This window comes from Ceratotherium simum, chromosome 4 (assembly GCF_057802395.1).
Source record: "Ceratotherium simum simum isolate JZ-2026a chromosome 4, ASM5780239v1, whole genome shotgun sequence".
Lineage (NCBI taxonomy): Eukaryota > Metazoa > Chordata > Mammalia > Perissodactyla > Rhinocerotidae > Ceratotherium > Ceratotherium simum.
The window spans coordinates 1,498,551-1,521,446 of NC_141903.1; the positions used below are offsets into that span (position 1 = coordinate 1,498,551).

At 46.5% G+C, this 22,896-nt stretch overlaps 1 protein-coding gene across 3 annotated transcripts; it reads right to left on the reverse strand.

Moving 5' to 3' along the window:
* Position 1: 1 nt before the first annotated feature.
* On the reverse strand, positions 2 to 3,752 carry LTC4S (leukotriene C4 synthase). Of its 3 annotated transcripts, none has more exons than XM_087429213.1 (5): positions 3,614 to 3,752; positions 1,690 to 1,772; positions 1,518 to 1,588; positions 1,352 to 1,433; positions 2 to 1,139 (listed from the first exon to the last, which is right to left on the reverse strand). In XM_087429213.1, exons 1-5 carry the CDS (start codon positions 3,669 to 3,671, stop codon positions 915 to 917), a joined length of 519 nt encoding a protein of 172 aa, XP_087285339.1. In that variant the 5' UTR covers positions 3,672 to 3,752; the 3' UTR covers positions 2 to 914. The 3 variants fall into 3 exon arrangements, with proteins under 3 accessions (XP_087285339.1, XP_004428487.1, XP_087285338.1); XM_004428430.3 differs by having other exon boundaries at positions 1,690 to 1,789; XM_087429212.1 differs by having other exon boundaries at positions 1,352 to 1,588; positions 1,690 to 1,789.
* Positions 3,753 to 22,896: the final 19,144 nt, after the last annotated feature.

Below are 22,896 nucleotides of genomic sequence, written 5' to 3' on the forward strand. Positions count from 1 at the left end.
CTCTGCGCAGTTTCACACGTCACCCCCATTTCCTGGGACGGTCTGGGCCGCCCTGTTGGTCAGTAACTCGCGGTGGAGCGGGCGCGAGCCCGGGGCCAGGTGCCCAAAGCTGCCCTCGCTCCATGAGGACCCCCTACCCCTTGCTCCCCTTAGCTCCCATCATCCCGCCCCAACTTGCTATGGCGGCCTCTCAACCGAAGGCATCTCCTGTTTCCTCGTACCCCCTCCTTCCTGGGTCTCAGCCCTGTCGTCGTCCACGGTCCCCAAGGCCCCGCTCATCTCTCCCCCCTGGGTCTCTGACACAATTTAGGGTCTCCTGCCTTTGTACAGGAGACCTTTCTCTCCTTGGGGACCTTTGTACATGCTGTTGCCCTGCTTGGAAAGCTCCTCTCCTCTGCCAGCTCGGCTAAAAGTCACCTCTTTAGGGACACTGTTGGCCACCTTCCCATGGTCTGGTCCCCCAAGGCACTTGGGCGTTTTCTTGAGAAAGCCTAACACGACTACACTGACCATCTTCGTCGTGGTCCCCATGGCTTCACGAAGGGCGGGGTGCCTGAACACTTATACTGTTGTGGATGACAGGGACCAAGCGCTGACAAGGTAAAAAAGTCCCTGGTGTCGGGTGTGAAGGCCAGGGGACAAGGGCGGCTAAGGGTCAGTGGAGAGCAGGCCTCCGAAGAGTTCTGACGCCGGCAGGAAAGGGCACCCGCGGGCCCGGTGTGTGGCTCCAGGGGCTGGGAGCAGGCAGGAGAGAACTGCATCGAGCCCCGGTCCCGGGGAAAGGCCCCCTTCCTTCCGCGGCCGCGCCCCTGCTGCCCCCGGGAAGCCCACCTGGCCGCTGCGACCCCGGGCCGGGCCCCTCCGACCCAGAGAACGCGTTCGGGCTCCGGTCACAGGCACTTTAATTCGAGACTTCAAAGCGGGGGTGAGCAATCGTACCCCGCCCTCCAGGAGGCCCGGGCTCTTCTGTAGCTCCGCCGATCCGGCGTCCTCCGTCTCAGGCCCTGGGCAGCAGCGTCCGGAGCCGTCCGAGGAGCGCGGCGCGCAGCGCGACCGGGACGAAGTGGGCGAGCAGGCCGAGCGCCGCCAGCACCACCAGCAGCCAGAGCGCGCGCGCGCTCGCGTACAGCGGGGCCAGCCTGCGGGCGGTGCTCAGCGGGGGTGGGGGGGCAGGGGCGGGGCGGCCAGCGGCCCCGCCCACCAGCCCTGCCGGGACCGCCGCCAGGGCCAGCCCGCTGGACCTCCCAAAGGGGCCCGCCTCCAGCCGGCCTCCTGGGACCGTCCAGTCCCCGCCCATAGGCCGCCTCTCCCCGCCCGCCTTCCCTGCCGGGAGCCCCGCCCCGGCTCTCACCGTTGCTGAGCCGAGCGCGCGTAGCCCTGAAAGTAGCGGAGGCGTGCGAACAGGTAGACCAGGCCGCAGAGGGCCGCCGCACCTGCGAGCGGGCAGGCGGGGCGCGGTGAGCACGCTGGCGGGGCCCCTGGGCTCCAGTGCGCGCGCCCCCGCCCCGCGCCCGGACCTTCGTGAAAGAAGATGCCGGCGACCCAGAGCATGGCGAGGAACAGCGGGAAGTACTCGCTGCAGTTCACTCTGCGGGGGGCGGGGCGGCGTGAGGGCGCGGCCGGGGGCCTCGGACCGTGTCGGCCCGCGCCTCGCTCCTTCCCGCCCCGCGCCCTCCCGCCGCGCCTCACTGGGCTCGGTAGACACGCTCGAACTCGGGCGGGCCGGTGGTGAGCGGCGGCGACACGCGGAAGACCCTCCGCGCCGAGATCACCTGCAGGGAGAAGTAGGCTGGGGCCGAAGGGGGCGGGAGTCAGGTCGGGCATCAGGTCGGGCCGCCGCGACGCCTGCAGCCTCCCCCGGGCCCCGCCTCCACGCCGGCCCTGCACCTTCTTTTCTCCCTTCTCCACGCTGAACTCGTCACGACTCCCCTTTAAAGGGGACTTCCCGACCCTGCTCGTCTCCGGGCTTGCCCAGTATCCACGGACGCTTAATGGGGAGGGCAAGGTGCCGGCCGGGGGCGCCCTGTGAGTGTAGGGGGAGGAGAATTATAGTCACGGGGACTCCTGCCCAGAGGAGGGGCTGCACGGGACTTTGTTCCAGCAAATCATTTGACTTGCAAAACACAGGCAAATACCCAGCTCCCGCTCACTAGGCCTGGACCCTGGCTTTGGGGCCCCTAGGCAGGGAGAAGGAAGGCCTGAGGGCAGAGCTGGCTGCATCCTTCCACGTGCAGGGGAGCACAACAGTCCCTGGTCCGCCCCCTACAGAGCCACCAGGAAGGACCTCCTGACCCTGCTTCAGGCCCGGGTCACTCAAGCCTGGATCCGTGTGCTTCCACACTGTGGCGTGGGCTCCTGTCTCAGTTTTCCTGTTCAGGTGCTCTGGACTCTGGCATAAATCTGACAAACATCCTCTCTCCTGCCCCTGGGTGGTTGCAGCTGGAACTTTTCTGGTCCAACCCCAGGCCTCCGGGGTTCTGGTATAGCATGGGTGGGAGCCGAGGGTGGGCTGGCCTGAGGGGAGCTCTGTGGGCAGGGGTCCTTGATCCCAGGCCAGGCCCCCATCACACAGCCCCAATGCTGGGTGTCCCCCACTGTCTTCCTGTAAGTACTGTGCTCTGGAGCCCTTGGTGCCAGGCCCTCGGCAGACATGTCTCATCTAAGTGCACTGTGGGTGCCAAGGGTAGCCGTGCTAGCACAGTGTAGGATCTGGAGGGGTCCCTGTGGCAAATGAGTAGGGGCTGAGGGCCAAGCTTGCTGGTGTGGCTATAGGTGAAGTTAGCCCATCTGCTTGGTCCCTCCAGGGTCCCCGTCCCCAGCTGTGCCTTGTACTAGCCTATATGCTGTGTGGCAATGGTATCCCAAGCAGCAGGGCTATCTGGCTCGAGAATGCATCCTCTAGGGCCAATCTGAGATATGCACCAAGCAGGCCCCTTTGGGGGCCTGGGGAGCAAGTTCCAACCCCTGTCCAGCTCCACATGGTCCCAGCATGAAGAGGGTGCCTTTGAAGGCAGGGCTGGAGGATGGGCCTTCTTGCTGGGATACCCAGAGAGGAGACAGCTGGAGGAGGCAGGGACTGGCTGGAGCAGGTCTGCACCAGGCCCGTGACTGTCCCACTTCTGTAGGCAGCACCAGAGCACCCAGCATCCTGGCACCCCCCCCAGGGCCTACTGTCCAACACAGCTGGGTGCCCCACCTGCTCTCTGAAAGCCCCCTGTCCTCCTCCAGGGTATTTTATGCTGGTCCAGGGGCTACCACCCCAACCCCAAGCCAGACACCTGGCATGCCTACCTCAGTCGTCCCTAAGGGCCTTTTTCTATCGCTGCCTCTCTTGGCCTTGGTCCTTGCCCAGGGTTTCACAGTTTACGCTGCAGACAGCCCTCCAGGGCTTCCCCCCTCCCCACCTGGGGAAAGTGCAAATCCTCAGCCCTGGGGCATCCCAGCCTCCAATGGTGGGGTCAGAAGAGCATGGGCACCAGGAGTCTGGGCCGGAGGCCCTGCCTCTTCCCTCACCTTGGCCTGGGCCCTCCAGCACCTCCCCGGGGTCTAGAGGGCAGAAGGCAGGCTGCAGGCGTGTGAGGCCCACCCACCTCCCGAACAAAAGCCTCCCCACCTTGCAGCAGGACTCCCAGGAGGGTGACAGTGGCCAGAAGAGCCACCTCGTCCTTCATGGTGCCTGCAGCTCTGCCGGCCCGGCTGGCGTGTGAGAGGACTAGCTGCTGAGCTCTTTTCAGCCACTGTGCTGCTCGGAGGCTGGCCCAGGAGAGGAAGAGTGGCCCGCTCTCCCCACCCCTTCTCGGTGGAGGAGAGTGTGGGGGAGGGGCGTAACCATGGCCAGAGGCCAGGGAGCCTGGTTGGGCTGAGCAGGCGGAAACCAGGGCCAGGCGGAGCTTGGGCAGGAAAGCAGCCAGCTGGGGACAGCCCAGCCACTTCCTCCCAGTCCTTGCCCCTTCGAAGCCTAGCCCTGTGCTGGCAGAACGCAGCCTGTCCAGCCTCGAGTGTGTCCAGCTGCCATGTTGTCCCAGTGTCCCTCAGAGCCTGCACCCTCAGCAGATCCTGGTTGGCTCTCTGTTCCTCCCTTTGTCCTGAGTCTAGTCCCAGGAAACTAGGGGCTCCTACCTGAAGCCCCCACTGCCACCACTTCCCATCTATCACCAAGTCCCACTCATTCTCAAATCCACCCCCAGCGCTACCTGCCAAGCCCTGCCCTGCCCCAGTCATCTCTCACCTTCGCACAGGTCACAGGCTCCTCACGAGTTCCCAGCCTTGACCCCCCCATCTGCTGTACATGCCCACTTCTCTGTTTCCCTGCCCCCCCATCCAGGGCTGCTTTGTAACATGTGCCTCTGACTGAGGGCGTCCCGGTATCGGGACCACAGTGGGCACAGCCACGGCCTTGCTCCCCACCAGGAAACCTCATGTCTGCCAGCCTCACAGCTGCTTGCGCTCCATGCACATGGGCCATCCCGAAGGCTGCCTGGCTGGCCTGGCAGGGTGGGTCACCCCCCCTCAGGATGGCTGAACCCATCCTCTCCCAGGCCTCTGACCCCAGAACAGTCATCTGCCATTTCTGCCTGCCCTGCATCCCTCCTTCCTGAGGCCCCGACCCTCTGCACATTCAGGTCCTGTGGTCCGGACAGAGCTGCCTCCTGCCCCCCCAGGCCTGTGGGCTGGACGCAGGAACCAAAACTGACTGTGAACCAAGGCTAACTCAAGATGGTGAAACGAAGTTCTGGAAACTTCCTTAGAACTTTGGGAAGGGAAGCTAGGAGTGAGGAGGGAGATAACCGAGGGTCCACTGGTGACTCTTCGCCACCCTGAGGAGGATGGAGCCAACATGGGGCCATGCTGCAAGGAGGGAGGTGGCTCATGTCCTAGAGCCCTGGGACCACCATGCCTGGAACACCCCCCTGGCTGTTCAGCGTTTCTGTTTTGTAAGATGACCACTTCTCCTTTTGGCTCAAGCTGGTTTGAGGTGGGTTTTCGTCAGTGGTGGCAGAATCCAGACTGATACACAAGCACAAGCAGAAGCTGGCGAGGCCCCAAGCAAGCACAGGCCGTGCTGTGGGAGGGACAGAGCAGCTAGGTCCTCGGGGCCACTGCTACTGCACCTGGTCCTGGGCCACCGTGGTGCCCTGGTGCCCCCTGCCTAGTCACTCAGGGAGTTCTCCATACATCGGGGTCATGTGACCTTGGGAGCTCTGCCCTTGCCACCCACCTGGCCTCCTTCCTTGCTGTCCCCAAGCCTGAGGGCTTTTCTGTCTGCTGGGCTCCCCAAGAACCACTTTTCTCTTCTTATCACCTGGCCAATGCCCAGTGAATGCCCTTTGGCCATTATCATCCCAGGGAACCAGCAGTTCCCCAGCTGGGGGCTCTGTGGGTTCCTCAGGGGCAGGGCTGGGTCTCCATGTCTGTGCCCCGCTTTAGACGAGGCCTAACAGTAGTAGAAGTATGTGCTCAGTGATGGGGGAATGACTGACAGAAGCTCGGGAACGGACAGGAGTGCCTGAGAGCAGATGCCAAAGGCGTCCTCAAGCCCCCTCTCTGCCCACTCAGCCCCCTTCCTCCCTGAAACCTGTCCTGACTGCAGCCCCTGCTCTGATCTCCCCTCTGGCCCCAGCCTGGCCTGCCTGAAGGGTGGGACACATGCCGATGGGTGTGCTATGTGCCAGCGTGTTTGCATGAACCGTGTGTGTCTGCACATCGTGCTGCCCGTAGGGCAATGCGTTACACACCTGGGTGTCCCTCAGGGCCCCTGTGCTTGTGAGTGTCTCCGAGCTCGTCCACAGCTCTGTGTCCATGGGTCTCCGCATGTGTTCAGGCTTCCTCTCTGCCAAGCTCTCGTTTCCTCTGAGGCCCAGACCTCCTCCCTTCTGAGCTCGTCCCCTTCTGTCCTGGCGACAGGAAGCTGAAGCTTAACATCAGCGGCTTCTGAGGAAATCCCTGGGCAGATGTCCAGGCAGGGACTGGGGTCTCAGCCCCTGGAGCCTCCCCAGGCCCCTCGTTCTGCACCTGCCTCCTTATGAGCTTGCCCAGCCTCTCGGGCCCTTGCCTGGGCTGGGCCTGCTCAGGCTGACAGAGGTCTAGCCTAAAGCCCTCCAGGCACAGGCCACCCACCCATCGTCCTGTGCAGCCCTGAGGTGCCAACATGACAAGGGAAGTGAAAAAACTCCTCCCTGAAGCTGAGCTCACCAAGGACCTCTGCAGACTGGAAAGGCCAGCAGAACTATTATGTTGAAGAGACATCACAACTTTAGTATCATAGACCATCATAAGCAGCACAACTTACACCCTAAGCTTAAATTAAAAATATATATAGTGCGTGCGCTCAGCTTTGGCGGCCCGGGGTTCACAGGTTCGGATCCTGGGAGCACACTGACACACCGCTTGTCAAACCATGCTGTGGTAGTGTCCCATATAAAGTAGAGGAAGATGGACATAGATGTTAGCCCAGGGCCAGTCTTCCTCAGCAAAAAGGAGGAGGATTGGCATCAGATGTTAGCTGAGGGCTGATCTTCCTCACAAAAAGAAAAAGAAAGAAAGAAAGAAAGAAATATATTTTGAAATTATTTTAATTCCAAAAAATGTTGCAAAAATAGTACACAGTTCCCATATACTCTTTACAAAAAAAATTTTTTTTTTGAGGAAGATTACCCCTGAGCTAACATCTGATGCCAATCCTCCTCTTTTTTTTTTGGTTAGGAAGATTGGCCTTGGGCTGACATCTGTGCCCATCCTCCTCTACTTTATATGGGACACCACCACAGCATGGCTTGACAAGCAGTGCATTGGTGCACACCCGGGATCCGAACCCACAAACCCCAGGCCGCTGAAGCAGAACATGCACACTTAACTGCTACGCCACTGGGCCAGCCCCTCCCATATACTCTTCACCCAGCTTCCTCTAATGTTAAAATCTTATATAACCATAAATCAACTACGTAAACTAAGAAATTAACATTGATACAATCCTGTCAGCTGTTTTAGAGATTTTATTCAAATTTCACCAATTGTCCTACTAAAATAACACAAAGACCTTGTAGGGGAGGAAGATATATCCTCTACCCGCTCTGGGTCCTTCTGGCTGGGCTATGAATTAAATTGACATGAGAGAGAATAACAGGAGAAAATCAAACAAAGCTTTATAACATGTATACATGAGAGAGATGCAGGAAAACTGAGCAACTCAACAAAACGGTGGAGGTTCTCATCTTAAATACCATCTTCAGCTAAAGACAAAGGAGGTTGTTGGGGGTAGTGGTTTGGGAATTCAAAGAGGAGGGAGGCAATTCACATGGAAATGGAAAAGAGAGCTTTGATAAGAATGGCTTAGGAAGGACCCTCCCAGTCTATCACTACCCAGAGTTATCTATGGTGATGGCCCATCCTGGGGACAGGCCTTTTATCTTAAATTCTTTTAGGCAGTTAGGAGGAAGGCCAAAGTTTCAGAGTCTTTTGTTCTTAAAAATAATCAAGCCAAGGCAAAGAGACACATTTTGGGGTGGCCAATTCTGATCCCCCACAGTCCCACCTTTGAAACTTTAAGATGTTTCACAGTCCTTTGAAACTTTAAGAAGTTTTGTAGTCCAGAAGCTGAGTGGTAGATTGTTCCATCTCACTAGACACACTTCTTAGTCCTGATAATAGATCAGTCCAGTTAAATTCATTTCAGGAGGTGGTGATTCATATGGGCTCCCAAAGTTAGGTCTATATTGTGGAAGCAAGCAATTAGGTATTTAATAAGAAGCATTTCCATGGAAACAAAAAGAAAAACAAGGTTAATGGTTGGAGCAAATTATAAACCAGTTTCTGAGTTCAGAGGACAGCCAGTTAAGAAGATTTCTAGATGTCAGTGTCAAAGCATCTTTTGCAGCTTGAAATGTCTGTGGTGATGTTTGGGTGTTCAGGTATCCTTTTGAGTGGCTTACACAGCAACAGGCATGCTATCGTGGTGATCTCTCTTAAGTTTACATCAAGTTGTCTAGCTTCAGTTTGTAGGACTTCAGGAGCAAGGGTGGTTTCAGTTCTCAATGATTCCAAATGAAAATGATGGAAAAAAATTGAAAATGTTAGTTTGGAGATTTGTAGCCAGATATTTCAGGAGACTGGAAGAATTCAGGATCCAGTCCAGTTTACAGGTAGAAAAACAAAAACCTCAAAGACAATTAACAAAACGAGCATCTAATACCCACAAATGTGTACTATAGTTTTTACTGAAATGATTTTTCTCTTGACAATCACCCTCAATTTTACCAAAGATAGCCAAATTAAGACTAACTGGTTTGTAAAATAAGTCTAATTTCAATAAATTTGGCCCAGTTATTTACACAAGTACAGCAAGAATAGCAATTGATCATATAGGCTCTTTTAACTCTGCTTTGCTGGAACTTTTTTTTTTTTTTTTTTTTTTTTTTTTTAAAGATTTTATTTATTTATTTTTCCCCCCAAAGCCCCAGTAGATAGTTGCGTGTCATAGCTGCACATCCTTCTAGTTGCTGTATGTGGGACGCGGCCTCAGCATGGCCGGAGAAGCAGCGCGTTGGTGCGAGCCCGGGATCCGAACCCGGGTCGCCAGCAGTGGAGCGCGCTCACTTAACCACCAAGCCACGGGGCCGGCCCTACTGGAACTTTTATAAGGAATCTCAAATTGAACTTCAAAGGCCTCTTGAAGTCAGGAAAGCCAAGCCAAGGACTTTGTCATCAGACTTGCCTGTAATACCTACAGGTTTGGGTGAATTCCTCTTTTGAGGTTCCCCAAAATATTGAGGTTCCAAGCACCTGCCAGATAAGTGACCTTCTTTATTTACCCAGTAAGGTTGCTGGGGACACTGTAAACAAAATACCAGGCCAATATTTCCATGTGGCTTTATTCCATAAAGTCTAATCTTTGTCTCTCAAAAGCTGTCTGGTCATATCTGAGTCTATGCATGTTTCTCTCAAATATGACATCCCAGTCAAAGCTTTGGTAATATAACCTATGTTTCCAATTGTGTCCTGTTATAAGGAGAACAGATTCTTATTGAACTTATGCAAATAACTATATTGCCATGAAATAAGATTATTCACTTACTAAGAGTTTCCAAATTCTGGAGGGATCAGGTAGAAAGAAAAAGATAAATGTTTCAATTCTGTTTACAAAAGTATAATTTACCAAGTTGCTATAAGTCATAGTTAGTTTAAGGAAAAAGAGAAAAAGCTTTTCTTAAATCTGAAAAAACAAAATATTTTTTTAAAAAAATCAGCACTATTTTAAACAAAAAGTCATGAAAATTATAATCATCCTTATCAGTTCATTCAGTCCTGTGTAATTGATTTTTCTTTTTTTTTTGTGAGGAAGATCGCCCTGAGCTAACATCCATGCCAATCCTCCTCTTTTTGCTGAGGAAGACTGGCTCGGGGCTAACATCTGTGCCCATCTTCCTCCACTTTATATGGGATGCCACCACAGCATGGCATGACAAGCGGTGTGTTGGTGCTCACCCAGGATCTGAACCTGGTCTGCCAGCAGCAGAATGCACACACTTAACTGCTATGCCACAGGGATGGCCCCCTGTGTAATTGATTTGATCTTAATCTTCTGTTAGCAGTTTTATGGGGCCATCAGTTTCTCTGTTAGAGTTCTGTAATTTCCTACTGAGTTCAGTTTTACAATCTGAAAGTTTGTCAGAAACCTGTATTCCAGAGTAAATGTCAGAGTCCTTTCCAAGAATCTCTCTGAAGATGAAAACATTTGCAAAAGCATCAGAGTAAAACAATAACTGTCTGTGAACACCAAAAGACTTAAAAATGACAATTGACAAAGAAACTTGGTTATTTCTGTGACATAAAACACTTTAAAATAATAACTAGAATTATGACAATAACCAGGACAGATCAGAATTCTAGGAATGTAATATAATTTTTATTTTTTTATTATTTATTTATTTTTTTTGTGAGGAAGATCAGCCATGAGCTAACATCCGTGGTAATCCTCCTCTTTTTTCTGAGGAAGACCGGCTCTGAGCTAACATCTATTGCCAATCCTCCTCTTTTTTTTTTTTACCCCAAAGCCCCAGTAGACAGTTGTATGTCATAGTTGCACATCCTTCTAGTTGCTGTATGTGGGACACGGCCTCAACATGGCCGGACAAGCGGTGCGTCGGTGAGCGCCTGGGATCCGAACCCGGGCCGCCAGTAGCAGAGTGCGCGCACTTAACCACTAAGCCACGGGGCTGGCCCTGTTATATAATTTTTACAACACTTACATCAGTAAGATTTACCCACATAATACCATAGGTCCCTTTTAAACAAGGCTTAGTTATCCATTTAACCATGGTGACAATTAACAATTTTCAGGTGAATGTAGAAGATTAAATAGCTGGAAGAAAAACCTCAGCACCTATGATTAAAGACCTAATAAAAAATACAAGAAATTTATTTTGATAAAACATAAAATTCCTACCCTTCTGGTAGACTATTCAAAGAAAAAACCGTCCATACTCTCTTTATCAAGAGCAGACTAAAAGTTTAAGAAAATTATCCTTTTAAGAGAGGGAAAAAAACAAATTCTAATTTTTCACCACTTTACTTTTGATATTAAAACTCATTTATTTCAAGCAGCCAACTTGACCACGTACGAAACTCTTTTTTCAGAATTCCTCCTTTACAAACCTTTTATAACTTTCTTTTTACATTCAGAATTTGTCTCATGCCATCCTTTTTTCCTTCCAGTATTTTAGGACAAATTTATCTTCCTTAACCAAACAAACAAAAATATTTCCATTCTTTATATTTTCTTTACTGAAAACATATCTCTTATTTTCCTTGAATACAAACATATTTTCCTTATTAATTTCTAGTAGCTATAATCATATATTAGAATTTTTAACCCTTATAAAACTTAACTTTTGCCGAAAACTAAGTAAGCAATTATAAACTTTCTTTTACTTTAGCATTCTGTGGCTTGGAAAATTTATAAACACTTTTTATAATTTCTGGAAACGTGTTACTTTATAGTACCATCTTTTTGTGTGTGTGAGGAAGATTAGCCCTGAGCTAACATCCACTGCCAATGCTCCTCTTTTTGCTGAGGAAGACTGGCCCTGGGATAACATCTGTGCCCATCTTCCTCTACTTTATGTGGGACACCACCGCGGCATGGCTTGATATAGTACAATCTTTTAATAAACCACAAGACAGGGGCTGGCCTTGTGGTGTAGCGGTTAAGTGTGTGTGCTCTGCTGTTGGTAGCCTGGGTTCAGATTCCAGGCACGCACTGATGCACCACTTGTCAGGCCATCCTGTGGCAGCATCCCATATAAAGTGGAGGAAGATGTTAGCCCAGGGCCAGTCTTGATCAGCAAAAAAAAAAAAAAGAGTAGGATTGGCATGGATGTTAGCTCAGGGCTGATCTTCCTCACACACAAAAAATACAAAAATAAAAATAAACCACAAGAGGGGCCGGCCCGGTGGCACAAGCAGTTAAGTGCATGTGTACACGTGCTCTGCTGCAGCGGCCCGGGGTTCGCGGGTTCAGATCCCAGGTGCGCACCGACACACTGCTTGTTGAGCCATGCTGTGGTGGCATCCCATATAAAGTAGAGGAAGATGAGCACGGATGTTAGCTCAGGGCCAGTGTTCCTCATAAAAAAGAGGAGAATTGGCATCAGATGTTAGCTCAGGGCTGATCTTCCTCACAAAAAAAAAAAAAAGCCAACAACAAAACAAAAAAACCACAAGACGTGTTCACCAATAAACCCAACACACCTTTTAGTCTCTCGCTAATGAGAAGCCAAAAGCAGATAAACTTATGTTTGGTAATTAATATCTAATATCTTATCTTATTTGAAAATCATCTAGGGGCCAGCCCCGTGGCTTAGCAGTTAAGCGCACGCGCTCCGCTGCTGGCGGCCCGGGTTCGGATCCCGGGCGCGCACCGACGCACTGCTTCTCCGGCCATGCTGAGGCCATGTCCCACATACAGCAACTAGAGGGATGTGCAACCATGACATACAACTATCTACTGGGGCTTTGGGGAAAAATAAATAAATAAATAAAAATTAAAAAAAAAAAGAAAATCATCTAAATACTTAAAGAATTTTTGTCATTTAATTTAACCTAGCAAAACTTCAAAGTTTCAAGTTACCAAAGAGATTCTGGAAGCTATTTTAAATACACTTCATCAAATATAATTATTGCTAAAAGTTTATCTATAAACTCTAAATCATTTGTTCCCAATTATGTTTAGATTACCCAAGAAAACTTCATGAGACATTAGAGAATATCAGCTATTATTTTGTTATTATTTTTGTTAACCAGTTTTGTAATAAAGATAACATCAGCTTATTTGACCAATAAATGTAGAATAAAGGCTGCATGTCTGCATCAGATCCAATGCTGATAACTCTGAGGACATGTCTATTTTAATCAAACCAACAGACTTAAACAAGCTTTTGTTCACCAAAGATTATTTCATATCACGTTAACTTGAAAGACATGTAAGCACTTACTTTAAGTCAATTAAGCAGGGCTCTTAATTTTGTCTATATCATCCGGAGGTTAAACATCACACATGTATAACATACATATAGACACACATAAACACATAGGTAGACACAGAGACGTTAAATTTTTCTTGTGTATCAGGTGTAATACAATACCCACTAGTGTTTGAGAAACATTTGTATTTAAAAGAATGGCTCTCAGGTCCTAGAGAAGATAGGAGCAGAAAATCTACATCATAAAGGCACAGAAAAAGTAGTCAAGTTTTCTTCAAGATGGAGTTTCTGGGGGCATATCTGCCTTCTCTGTTTCTAATGTCTCAATCTTTTGTCTCAATCAATATGTAGGAGCATTTTGAGGAATAGGGGAGGCCTTGGGATTGGCAAAAGACAGGTGAACTTTGAACTGCTGCCTTGAGCCATACCTCAGGCCTTGCAGAGATTTGTAAGACAAAGACATTTGCTTCCAGGTCCCCAAAGAACTGGGTTACAGTTTGAATGACAAAAAAAAGAGGTTAACACACACTTCCAGCCGCATTTTTCCAATTGCTTTTTTATATCAGAGAAAATTTTAACTTAAGAGGTGAATCAAAAGATTTGTATATTCTAAAACTTTCAGGACAGGGGCTGGCCCAGTGGCGTAGTGGTTAAGTTCACACATTCTGCTTTGGCAGCCCAGGGTTCACAGGTTCAAATCCCAGGCACACACCTATGCACTGCTCATCAAGCTATGTTGTGGCGGCATCCCACATACAAAATGGAGGAAAAGGGGGACAGATGCTAGCTCAGGGCTAATCTTCCTCAACAAAAAAAGAGGAAGACTGGCAATGAATGTTAGCTCAGTGCCAATCTTCCTCACCAAAAAAATAATAATAATAATAATAAAAATAAAACTTTCAGGACAATGTATCACACCTCTAAAAGTCTGAGTGACATCAGCATCATGGCAGAGTGAGCTTTCCTGTAAACTCTTTCCCTGATAAGATACAAGAAAAGGGTCAATCATAGACCAACAAAAGACACTCACACTGCACAAAGGGACATCAGAAAGACCCACAATGCCGCACATCTGAGAGGGGATGTGCTAGGACCCCCAGAGGAAGTGGGGAGAGGTAAGGAGAAATCCTCTCCCTCCCCATCAGATCGGCAACTCGGGTCCGCATGGCTCCCAGAGAGGGGGGAGGGGCAGCCCTCTGCGGGGAAACTGTAGCTCTCCAAGCTCTCTCAGCCAGTGGAAAACTCCCACACAGAGGACTCAGAACAACATTTGAGCACCCCAGGAGAGCAGATAACAAGGGGCAAGTGAGAAGCCCCCCCCAGGGACCCAGCGGGCAAAAAAGAGAGCCCCTCCCCCCCACATGCCTGATACTGCAGCTCAGCCAACCAGTCAGAGCAGCCCTGGCAGAGTGCAGGTGGCCACAGCAGAGTGCAGGGGGCTCAGATTACACAGCCCTTGACCCCCACATGGTAACAGCAGGTGGAAACTGCAACCAGATATTTCCAGGATAAGGAAAAACAAAGCCAATACAGTAACCATGATGCAAAAGTACATTAAATCGCCAGACCAGAAGGAAAATGACAAGCACCCAGAAATCAACCCTGATGGCACAGAAATCCATAACCTAAATGACAGAGAATTCAAAATTGCTATCATAAAAAAGCTCAGTGAAATACAAGAAAACACAGATAAACAATTCAGCGAGATAAGGAGTTTCTTCACAAAAGAGATTGAAACCATAAAGAAAAACCAATCAGTATTGATGGAAATGAAGAACACAATGAAGGAGATAAGGAGAATATGGAATCTTTAAAGAAGAGAGCTGACAATATGGAGGAAAGAATTAGCATTATAGAAGATAGGAATACAGATATGCTCCAGATGGCAAACAAGAGAGAATTAAGACTAAAAAGAAATGAAGAAAGTCTCCAAGAAATATCTGACTCAATTAGGAAATGTAACATAAAAATTATAGGTATTCCTGAGGGAAAAGAGAGGGAAAGAGGAACAGAGAGCCTATTCAAGGAAATAATAGCTGAGAACTTCCCAAATCTGGGGAAGAAGCAGGAAATACCAGTAAGTGAAACCAATAGGTCACCTAAATATGTCAACAGGCAAAGGCCCACTCCAAGGCATATAGTGGTAAAACTGGCAAAAGTCAATGACAAAGAAACAATATTAAGGGCAGCTAGACAAAAACAAAGAATAACGTGCAAAGGAACTCCCATCAGGCTCTCAGTGGATTTCTCAACAGAAACTTTACAGGCTAGGAGAGACTAGAATGATATACTCAAAATACTGAGAGACAAAAACTTTCAGCCAAGAATACTCTATCCAGTGAAAATATCCTTCAAATATGATGGAGAAATGATAACTTTCCCAGATAAACAAAAGGTAAAGGAGTTCATGGCCACAAGACCTCCACTACAAGAAATGCTCAAGAAGGCCCTCAGGCCTGAAAAAAAGAAGAGAAAGGGAATACAAAGCTTGGAGCAAGGAGAAAGATAGGTAGACAAAATCATAAAAATAGTAGATCTTTACCTGAATAGGTTAGCAACCACTTAAATACCAAAATCAAAGATCAAAGGAAGGAAATCACCAAAAATAGATATAACCTCATCACTTTAAACACACACCCACAACACAAGATAGAATAAGTTGTGACAAGAATAACTTAGAAGGGGAAGAGGAAAGAGATCAAATTGACTTAGTATAAGGGAATAAGAGGCCATCAGATAATGGACTATCTCATACACAAGATTTTTTTCATACAAACCTCAAGGTAACCAGTAAACAAATAATCAGAACAAAATCACATATGATAAATAAAGAGAAAACTAAAAGAGTCACAAGACACAACAACCAAACTGAATTGACAGTCCAAAACACATGGGACAAGACACAAAGGAAATGCAAAAGAACTGGAAAATAAGCAATAAAACAGCAACATTAAGCCCTCATATATCAATAATTACTCTAAATGTAAATGGATTGAATTCTCCAATCAAAAGACACAGAGTGGTGGGATGAATTAAAAAGCAAGACCCAACAATATGCTGCCTCCAGGAAACACATCTCAGCTCTAAAGACAAACACAGGCTCAGAGTGAAAGGATGGAAGACAATACTCCAAGTTAATCGCAAACACAAGAAAACAGGTGTTGCCATACTTATATCAGACAAAGTTGACTTCAAGATAAAACAGGTAATGAGAGACAAAGAGGGGCAATATACAATGATAAAAAGAACACTCTACCAAGAAGACATATCACTTATAAATATATATGCACCCAACATAGGAGCACCAAGATACATAAAGCCACTATTAACAAACCTAAAAGGAGATATTAACAACAACACAATAATAGTAGGGGACCTTAAAACCCTGCTTACATCAATGGATAGATCATCCAGACAAAAAGTCAATAAACAGTGGACTTAAATGAAAAACTGAATGAGATGGACCTAGTAGACATATACAGAGCACTCCATCCAAAAACAGCTGACTACACATTCTTCTCAAGCACGCATGGAACATTCTCAAGGATAGACCATATGTTGGGAAACAAGGCAAGTCTCAATAAATTTAAGAAGATAGAAATCATAACAAGCATTTTTTCAGACTATAATGCTATGAAACTGGAAATCAACCACAAGAAAAAAACTAGGAAAGTGACAAAGATGTGGAGATTAAACAACATGCTACTAAAAGTCTGCACAAAGCATTTAACAAAGGCCATTTTTTTCCTAAGTGTACAATTTAACTCTAGACCAATTTACCTGGGGTGGGGTGGGGGGGAGCTTTTATTATCTTTTTATTAGCACCTGATATCAGTCTCTAGTTTTTATCTCATAGAGTGCAATAGGGTTGCACTCAGGCAACCCTATTGACTTCCCTTTTGTAAGTTTAATTACCATCGTCCTAGGGGCAGATTTATATGCTGTCTTACAATCAGGCAGGGGAAACATTCCACAGTGAGACACAATGTCTATCCCCACAATACAATCTATAATACGATCAGGAAAAAAGAGATACAATCACTTCACATTAAAGCCCATAAATATATGAATTTTCCTACAAAATTTCATCTGAATTTCATCAACTCTTACACCTCTAATCATGGTTTTCATTAGGACTTTATCAATAGGTCTTGGTCTTATAATATTGGATAGGGGAAGCTTTCCCAGTCAGACATTTTAAAATATACTCAGGGGGCCAGCCTGGTGGTGCAGCAGTTAAGTGCGTGAGCTCTGCTTTGGCGGCCCCAGGTTCGCAGGTTCAGATCCTGGGCGTGCACCGATGCACCGCATGTCAAGCCACGTTGTGGTGGTGTCCCATATAAAGTAGAGGAAGATGGGCATAGAAGTTAGCCCAGGGCCAATCTTCCTCAGAAAAAAGAGGAGGATTGGCATCGGATGTTAGCTCAGGGCTAATCTTCCTCACAAAACAAAACAAAAAACATACCCAGGCAAAGTTGATGTAACTTCTTTATACAAAATTATCTCAAACATCCCAACATTTATACTCTTTTTTTTTTTAAAGATTTTATTTATTTTATTTTTTCCCCCCAAAGCCCCAGTAGATAGTTGTATGTCATAGCTGCACATCCTTCTAGTTGCTGTATGTGGGACGTGGCCTCAGCATGGCCGGAGAAGCAGCGCGTCGGTGCGAGCCCGGGATCCGAACCCGAGTCGCCAGCAGTGGAGCGCGCTCACTTAACCACTAAGCCGCGGGGCCGGCCCCCAACATTTATACTCTTATCAACACCTACACTTTTACATTTTCTCAGTTTAATGGTAACCTGAGTTAGGGTCTTAGGCTAGTTATTATTTTTGTGTGTGTGCTTCCTTTTTCTAATTTGGTCTTTTCACAGGTACCAATAAAACAGTTATGATAAGAGCTGTCACAATTTTTTTCCCTAATTTAGAAGTTTTTCCAATTTAAGTGATCCATTGTCTGGCCACGTTGATGAGTAGGATCTTAACAGCGACTCATGCCAATAAGCTTAACCATGGATTCAAGAGGTGTCCCCAAAAGAGATCCAGGAAATTCACTCCCACAAATAGCCTAAGAAAGCAAAGGCAGTCGTTGCACAGCAAGCAATGAAGGTTGAGATGACAAAGGCCCCTTATGAAAGCAATTAGGACCCATTATGACAAACTCCCCTGAGAGCTGACACAGCTGGACAAAGAGACTGTGTCCCGGAACCCCCATCTACTCGACTGGCTGCCAAGATGTGTGCCAGTACGTGCATCCTTCAGATGGTGGAGACCAGAAAGGTCACAAAGCCAAGCTCTCAAGACACAGAACAAGACAAAAGAAAAAAAACCTCGTCTGATATGCACATTAACAGCTTTAGGGGCTGGTCCAGTGGTGTAGCAGTTAAGTTCACACACTCCACTGCAGTGGCCTGGGGTTCACAGGTTCGAATCCCCGGGACAGACTGACGCACCCCTTGTCAAGCCATGCTGTGGCAGTGTCCCATATAAAGTAGAAGATGGGCACAGAAGTTATCGCAGGGCCAATCTTTCTCAGCAAAAAGAGGAGGATTGGCATTGCACGTTAACTCAGGGCTGATCTTCCTCACCAAAAACAAAAAGACAACAACAAAAAAACAGCTTTAGCTAAGCCTTGGGTCTCTTGGAGCCAGAATAACACCTAGGAGGGAGGTGCCATGGGGTTGGGGATCCTGTATGCTTTACACAGTAACTTGTCATTGCACAGACATTTTCTTGAAGTTGGCAGGGGATCTACGTCATCTACCCCGTTCCACGACCAACTGATCCTTTCACGGGAGACTTCATGAGGTGGGAGGACCCTAATGGATCTTAACTGCTCAACCCGCGCCAACCAAATTTGTGGCCGTTTTGGCTTCCAAGATGCCCTTAGTGACAACTTTTCACTTGATGCGCATATTCCCAGACAACAGGCTTATAGAGATGCCTGTGTCTTATGACAAATGACAAAAGAAGGCAGAGACAAGGAAAAATACTATCTCTGGGAGGAAAAAGATCTACAGCCAATGAGTACTCAACCAAATCCTAGAGTTGCTGAGTCCAAGATGTTAGCTTCACCAATATTTTCTCCTGCTAATCTAAATTTAGAAAAGGAAAAAAACTCACCACTCTCTCTTCCACTGGACACCGCATGCAGAGATCCGGGAGACTGACATGGTAAGAACTCTTACCTCCTGCCAGCTCCTGTCAGGGGTCCAGGATCTCTTGGCTGCAGTAGTCCAGGAGCCAAGAGTGTCCAGCCAGTGAATTTTTATCCCGTCTAAGTTGCCAAACTGTAGGAGAGGAAGACATATCCTCTACCCACTCTGGGTCCTTCTGGCTGTGCTACGAATTAAATTGACATGAGACAGAATAACAGGAGAAAATCAAACAAAGCTTTATAACTTGTACACATGGGAGAGACTCAGGAAAACCAAGCAACTCAACAAAATGCTGGAGGCTGTCATCTTAAATACTATCTTCAGCTAAAGACAAAAGAGGATGTTGGGGGTAGTGGTTTGGGAATGCAAAGAGGAGGAAGGTAATTCACATGGAAATGGAAAGAGAACTTTGATAAGAATGGGTTAGGGGTGGGCCAGCCCCGTGGCTTAGCAGTTAAGTGCGCGTGCTACGCTGCTGGCGGCCCGGGTTCGGATCCCGGGCGCGCACTGACACACCACTTCTCTGGCCATGCTGAGGCCGCGTCCCACATACAGCAACTAGAAGGATGTGCAACTATGACATACAACTATCTACTGGGGCTTTGGGGAAAAAGAAAGAAAGAAATAAAATTATTTAAAAAAAAAAAAAAAAAAGAATGGGTTAGGGGCTGGCCCCGTGGCGTAGTGGCTAAGTGCATGCGCTCTGCTGCTGGCGGCCCGGGTTCAGATCCCGGGTGCACACCGACACACCGCTTGTTAGGCCATGCTGTGGCGCTGTCCCACATAAAGTGGAGGAAGATGGGCACACATGTTAGCCCAGGGCCAGTCTTCCTCAGCAAAAAAGAGGAGGATTTGCATGGATGTTAGCTCAGGGCTGATCTTCCTCACACACACACAAAAAAAGGAATGGCTTAGCAAGGACCCTCCCAGTCTATCAATACCCAGAGTTATCTATGGTGATGGCCCATCCTGGGGAAGCGCATTTTATCTTAAAGTCTTTTAGGCAGTTAAAGCGAAGGCCAAAGTTTCTTTCAGTCTTTTGTTCTTAAAAATAATCAAGCCAAGGCAAAGAGACACACTTTGAGATGGCTAATTCTGATCACTCACAACCTTAAAAACATTATGCTAAGTTGTGCCAGACACAAAAGACCACAGATCTTATGATTCCTTTTGTATGAAGTGTCCAGAAAAGGCAAATCAATGGAAACAAAAAACAGATCATTGGTGGTCTGGGGTTGGGAGTGTGAAGGGTCCTATTGGTGTGATGAAAATGTCTTAAAACTGGGTTATGGTGATGCTTGCACAACTTGGTAAATTTACTAAAAGTCATTGAATTGTACACTTAAAATCGGCAAATGTTATGGTATATAAATTATATGCCTCAGTAAAGTTTTTAAACATGGTGCAAAGAATGCTTGTGTACCTTTCACCCAGCTTCCTCAAATGTTAGCGTGTTATATAACAACATATAATGATTAAAACCAGGAGAGTAACATTGATCCAAGACTATTAACTAATCTACAGACCTTATCCAAATTTCAACAATTGTCCCATAATGTCCTCTTTCTGGTCCAGGATCTGATCAAGGATCATGTGTCCTTAGTCTCCTCCAATTTGGGACAGTTGGACGGTTGCTCAGTCTGTCTTCATGTTTCATGATCTCAGTACTGTTGAGGAACACCAGTCAGTTCTTTTGTAGAATGGCTCTCAATTTGGTTTGTCTGAATTTTTCACATGATTAGACCAAGGTTATTCATTTTTGGCAAAAATGTCACAGAAGAGGTGTGCCCTTCTGAGTGCATCACATCAGAATGAACATTGTGTCCACACAACCCTAAGCTTTCTACACAAGTAAATAACACCTATGATGATGGCAGATCTTGCTCCTGATTTAACTCACCCTGTCCCCAGCTCATACTCCACCCTGTGGAGTCATGTGCCTCTAGAGTCATGGCTCTGACCTCTGCCCTCTTCAGCATGATGGCATTCGGGCACCTAAGGTCCCCAAAGCACCCTCAGGATGCCTGAGCACCCTTCCCTGACAGCCCTTGTCCCTCTCTGTTTTCCTTGTTAGATTTCTATCTCCCCACCATTCCAGGAGTGTCTGAGAGGATATGACTATCCTCTGCCTGGTCCCCTGGCCCCACAATGTAGTAGGTGCTCAAAGCAACGTACCTATGAATGAGCAACTGAACAATTGTCCCACTGGCCTGGCTGCCCTCCCTCCACCCTTCCGCTGGAAACTACTGAACTCTTTACTGTCTCCACAGCATTGCCTTTTCCAGAATGCTATAGGGATGGAATCATACAGTATGTAGCCTTTTCAGATTGGCTTCTTTCACTTAGTGATATGCATTTAAGGTTCCTCCATGTCTTTTCATGGCTTGATAGCTCATTTCTTTTCAGCATTGAATGATATTCCATTGTCTGGATGGACCACAGTTTATTTATCCAGTCACCTACTGAAGGACATCTTGGTTGCTTCCAAGTTTTGGCAATTATAAATAAAGCTGCTATAAACATTGTGTGCAGGTTTTTGTGTGGATGTAAGTTTTTGACTCATTTAGGTAAACACCAAGGAACGTGATTGCTGGATCGCATGGTAAGAATATGTTTAGCTTTGTAAGAAACTGCCAAAGTCTTTTCCAAAGTGGCTGTACCATTTTGCATTCCCATCAGCAATGAATAAGAGTTCCTGTTGCTCCACATCCTCACCAGCATTTGATGTTGTCAGTGTTCTGAATTTCGGCCATTCCGGTAGGTGTATAGTGGTATCTCCTTATTGTTTTAATTCACACTTCCCTAATGATGTATTATGTGGAGCATCTTTTCATATGCTTATTTGCCATCCATATATCTTCTTTGGTGAGGTGTATGTTCAGGTTTACTGTCTATTTTTAAATTGGATTGTTTGTTTTCTTATTGTTGAGTTTCAAGAGTTCTTTGTATATTTTGTTCTTTCTATATTAAAGTCCATTATCAGATATCTTTTGCAAGTACTTTCTCACAGTCTGTGGCTTGTCTCCTCATTCTCTTGACAGTGTCTTGCACAAAGTAGAAATTTTTAATTTTATTGAAGTCCACCTTATCAATTAGTTATTTTATGGATTGTGCCTTTGGTGTTGTGTTTAAAAAATCTTCTCCATACCCAAGGCATCTTCTAGGAGTTTTATAGTTTTGCATTTTACATTTAGATCTATGATCCATTTTGAGTTAATTTTTGTGAAGAGTGTAAATAAAGTATAGATTCATTTTTTTTGCATGTGGAAGTCCACTTGTTTCGGCATTATTTGTTGAAAAGACTATCTTTTCTCCATTGTATTGCTTTTGCTCTTCTGCCAAATATCAGCTGACGCTATTTATGTGGGTCCATGTCTGGACTCTCTTTTCTGTTCTGTTGATAGACAGTCTATTCTTTCACCAATACCACACTGTCTTAACAATTATAGCTTTATAGTAAGTCTTTAAGTCAGGTAGTATCAGTCCTCCAACTTTGTTCTCTTTCAACATTGAGTTGGATATTCTGAGTCTTTTGCCTCTCCGTATAAACTTTAGAATCAGTTTGTTAATGTCCACAAAATAATTTCCAGGGACTTTTACTGGAATTGCATAGAGTCTACAGATCCAGTTGGGAAGAACTGACATCTTGACAATATTGAGTCTTCCTATCCATGAACATGGAATATGTCTCCATTTACTTAGCTCTTCTTTGATTTCTTTCATCAGAGTTTTAAGTGTAGCTTTTTAGTAAGTTTTGAAACCCAGAAAGTGTGAGTCCTCCAAATTTGATCTTCATTTTCAGGATTGTTTGGACTATTCTGGATTCCATGAATTTCCATTTGAATGTTAGGATCACCTTATCAATTTCTACAAAGAATTCAGCTGGGATTTTGATAGCGATTGTGTTAAATTTGTATATTAACTTGGGGAGTATTGCCATCTCAACAATATTAAATATTCTGATCTGTGTATATGAGATGTCTTTCTATTTATTTAGATAGTCTTTAATTTATTTCAACTATGTTTTATAGTTTTCAGAGTATAAGTTTTGCATTTCTTTTGTCACATTTATTCCTAAATATTTTATTCTTTTTTGGTACTACTGTAAGTGGAATGATTTTCTTAATTTCATTCTCAGATTGAACATCACAAATGTATAAAAATACAACCAATTTTCGTGAGTTGATGTTATATCTTTAAAACTTACAGAACATGTTTATTAGTTTTATTAGTTTTTCAATGGATTTCTTAGTGTTTTCATG

Excerpts from the sequence above, each read along its gene's own strand:
- LTC4S (XM_087429212.1), bottom strand. The coding sequence starts at position 3,671 with ATGAAGGACGAGGTGGCTCTTCTGGCCACTGTCACCCTCCTGGGAGTC. Across the intron at positions 1,589-1,689 it reads GAGCGTGTCTACCGAGCCCA|AGTGAACTGCAGCGAGTACT; the intron begins GTGAGGCGCGGC and ends CGCCCCCCGCAG. Across the intron at positions 1,140-1,351 it reads GCGCGCTCGGCTCAGCAACG|GCTGGCCCCGCTGTACGCGA; the intron begins GTGAGAGCCGGG and ends CACCGCCCGCAG.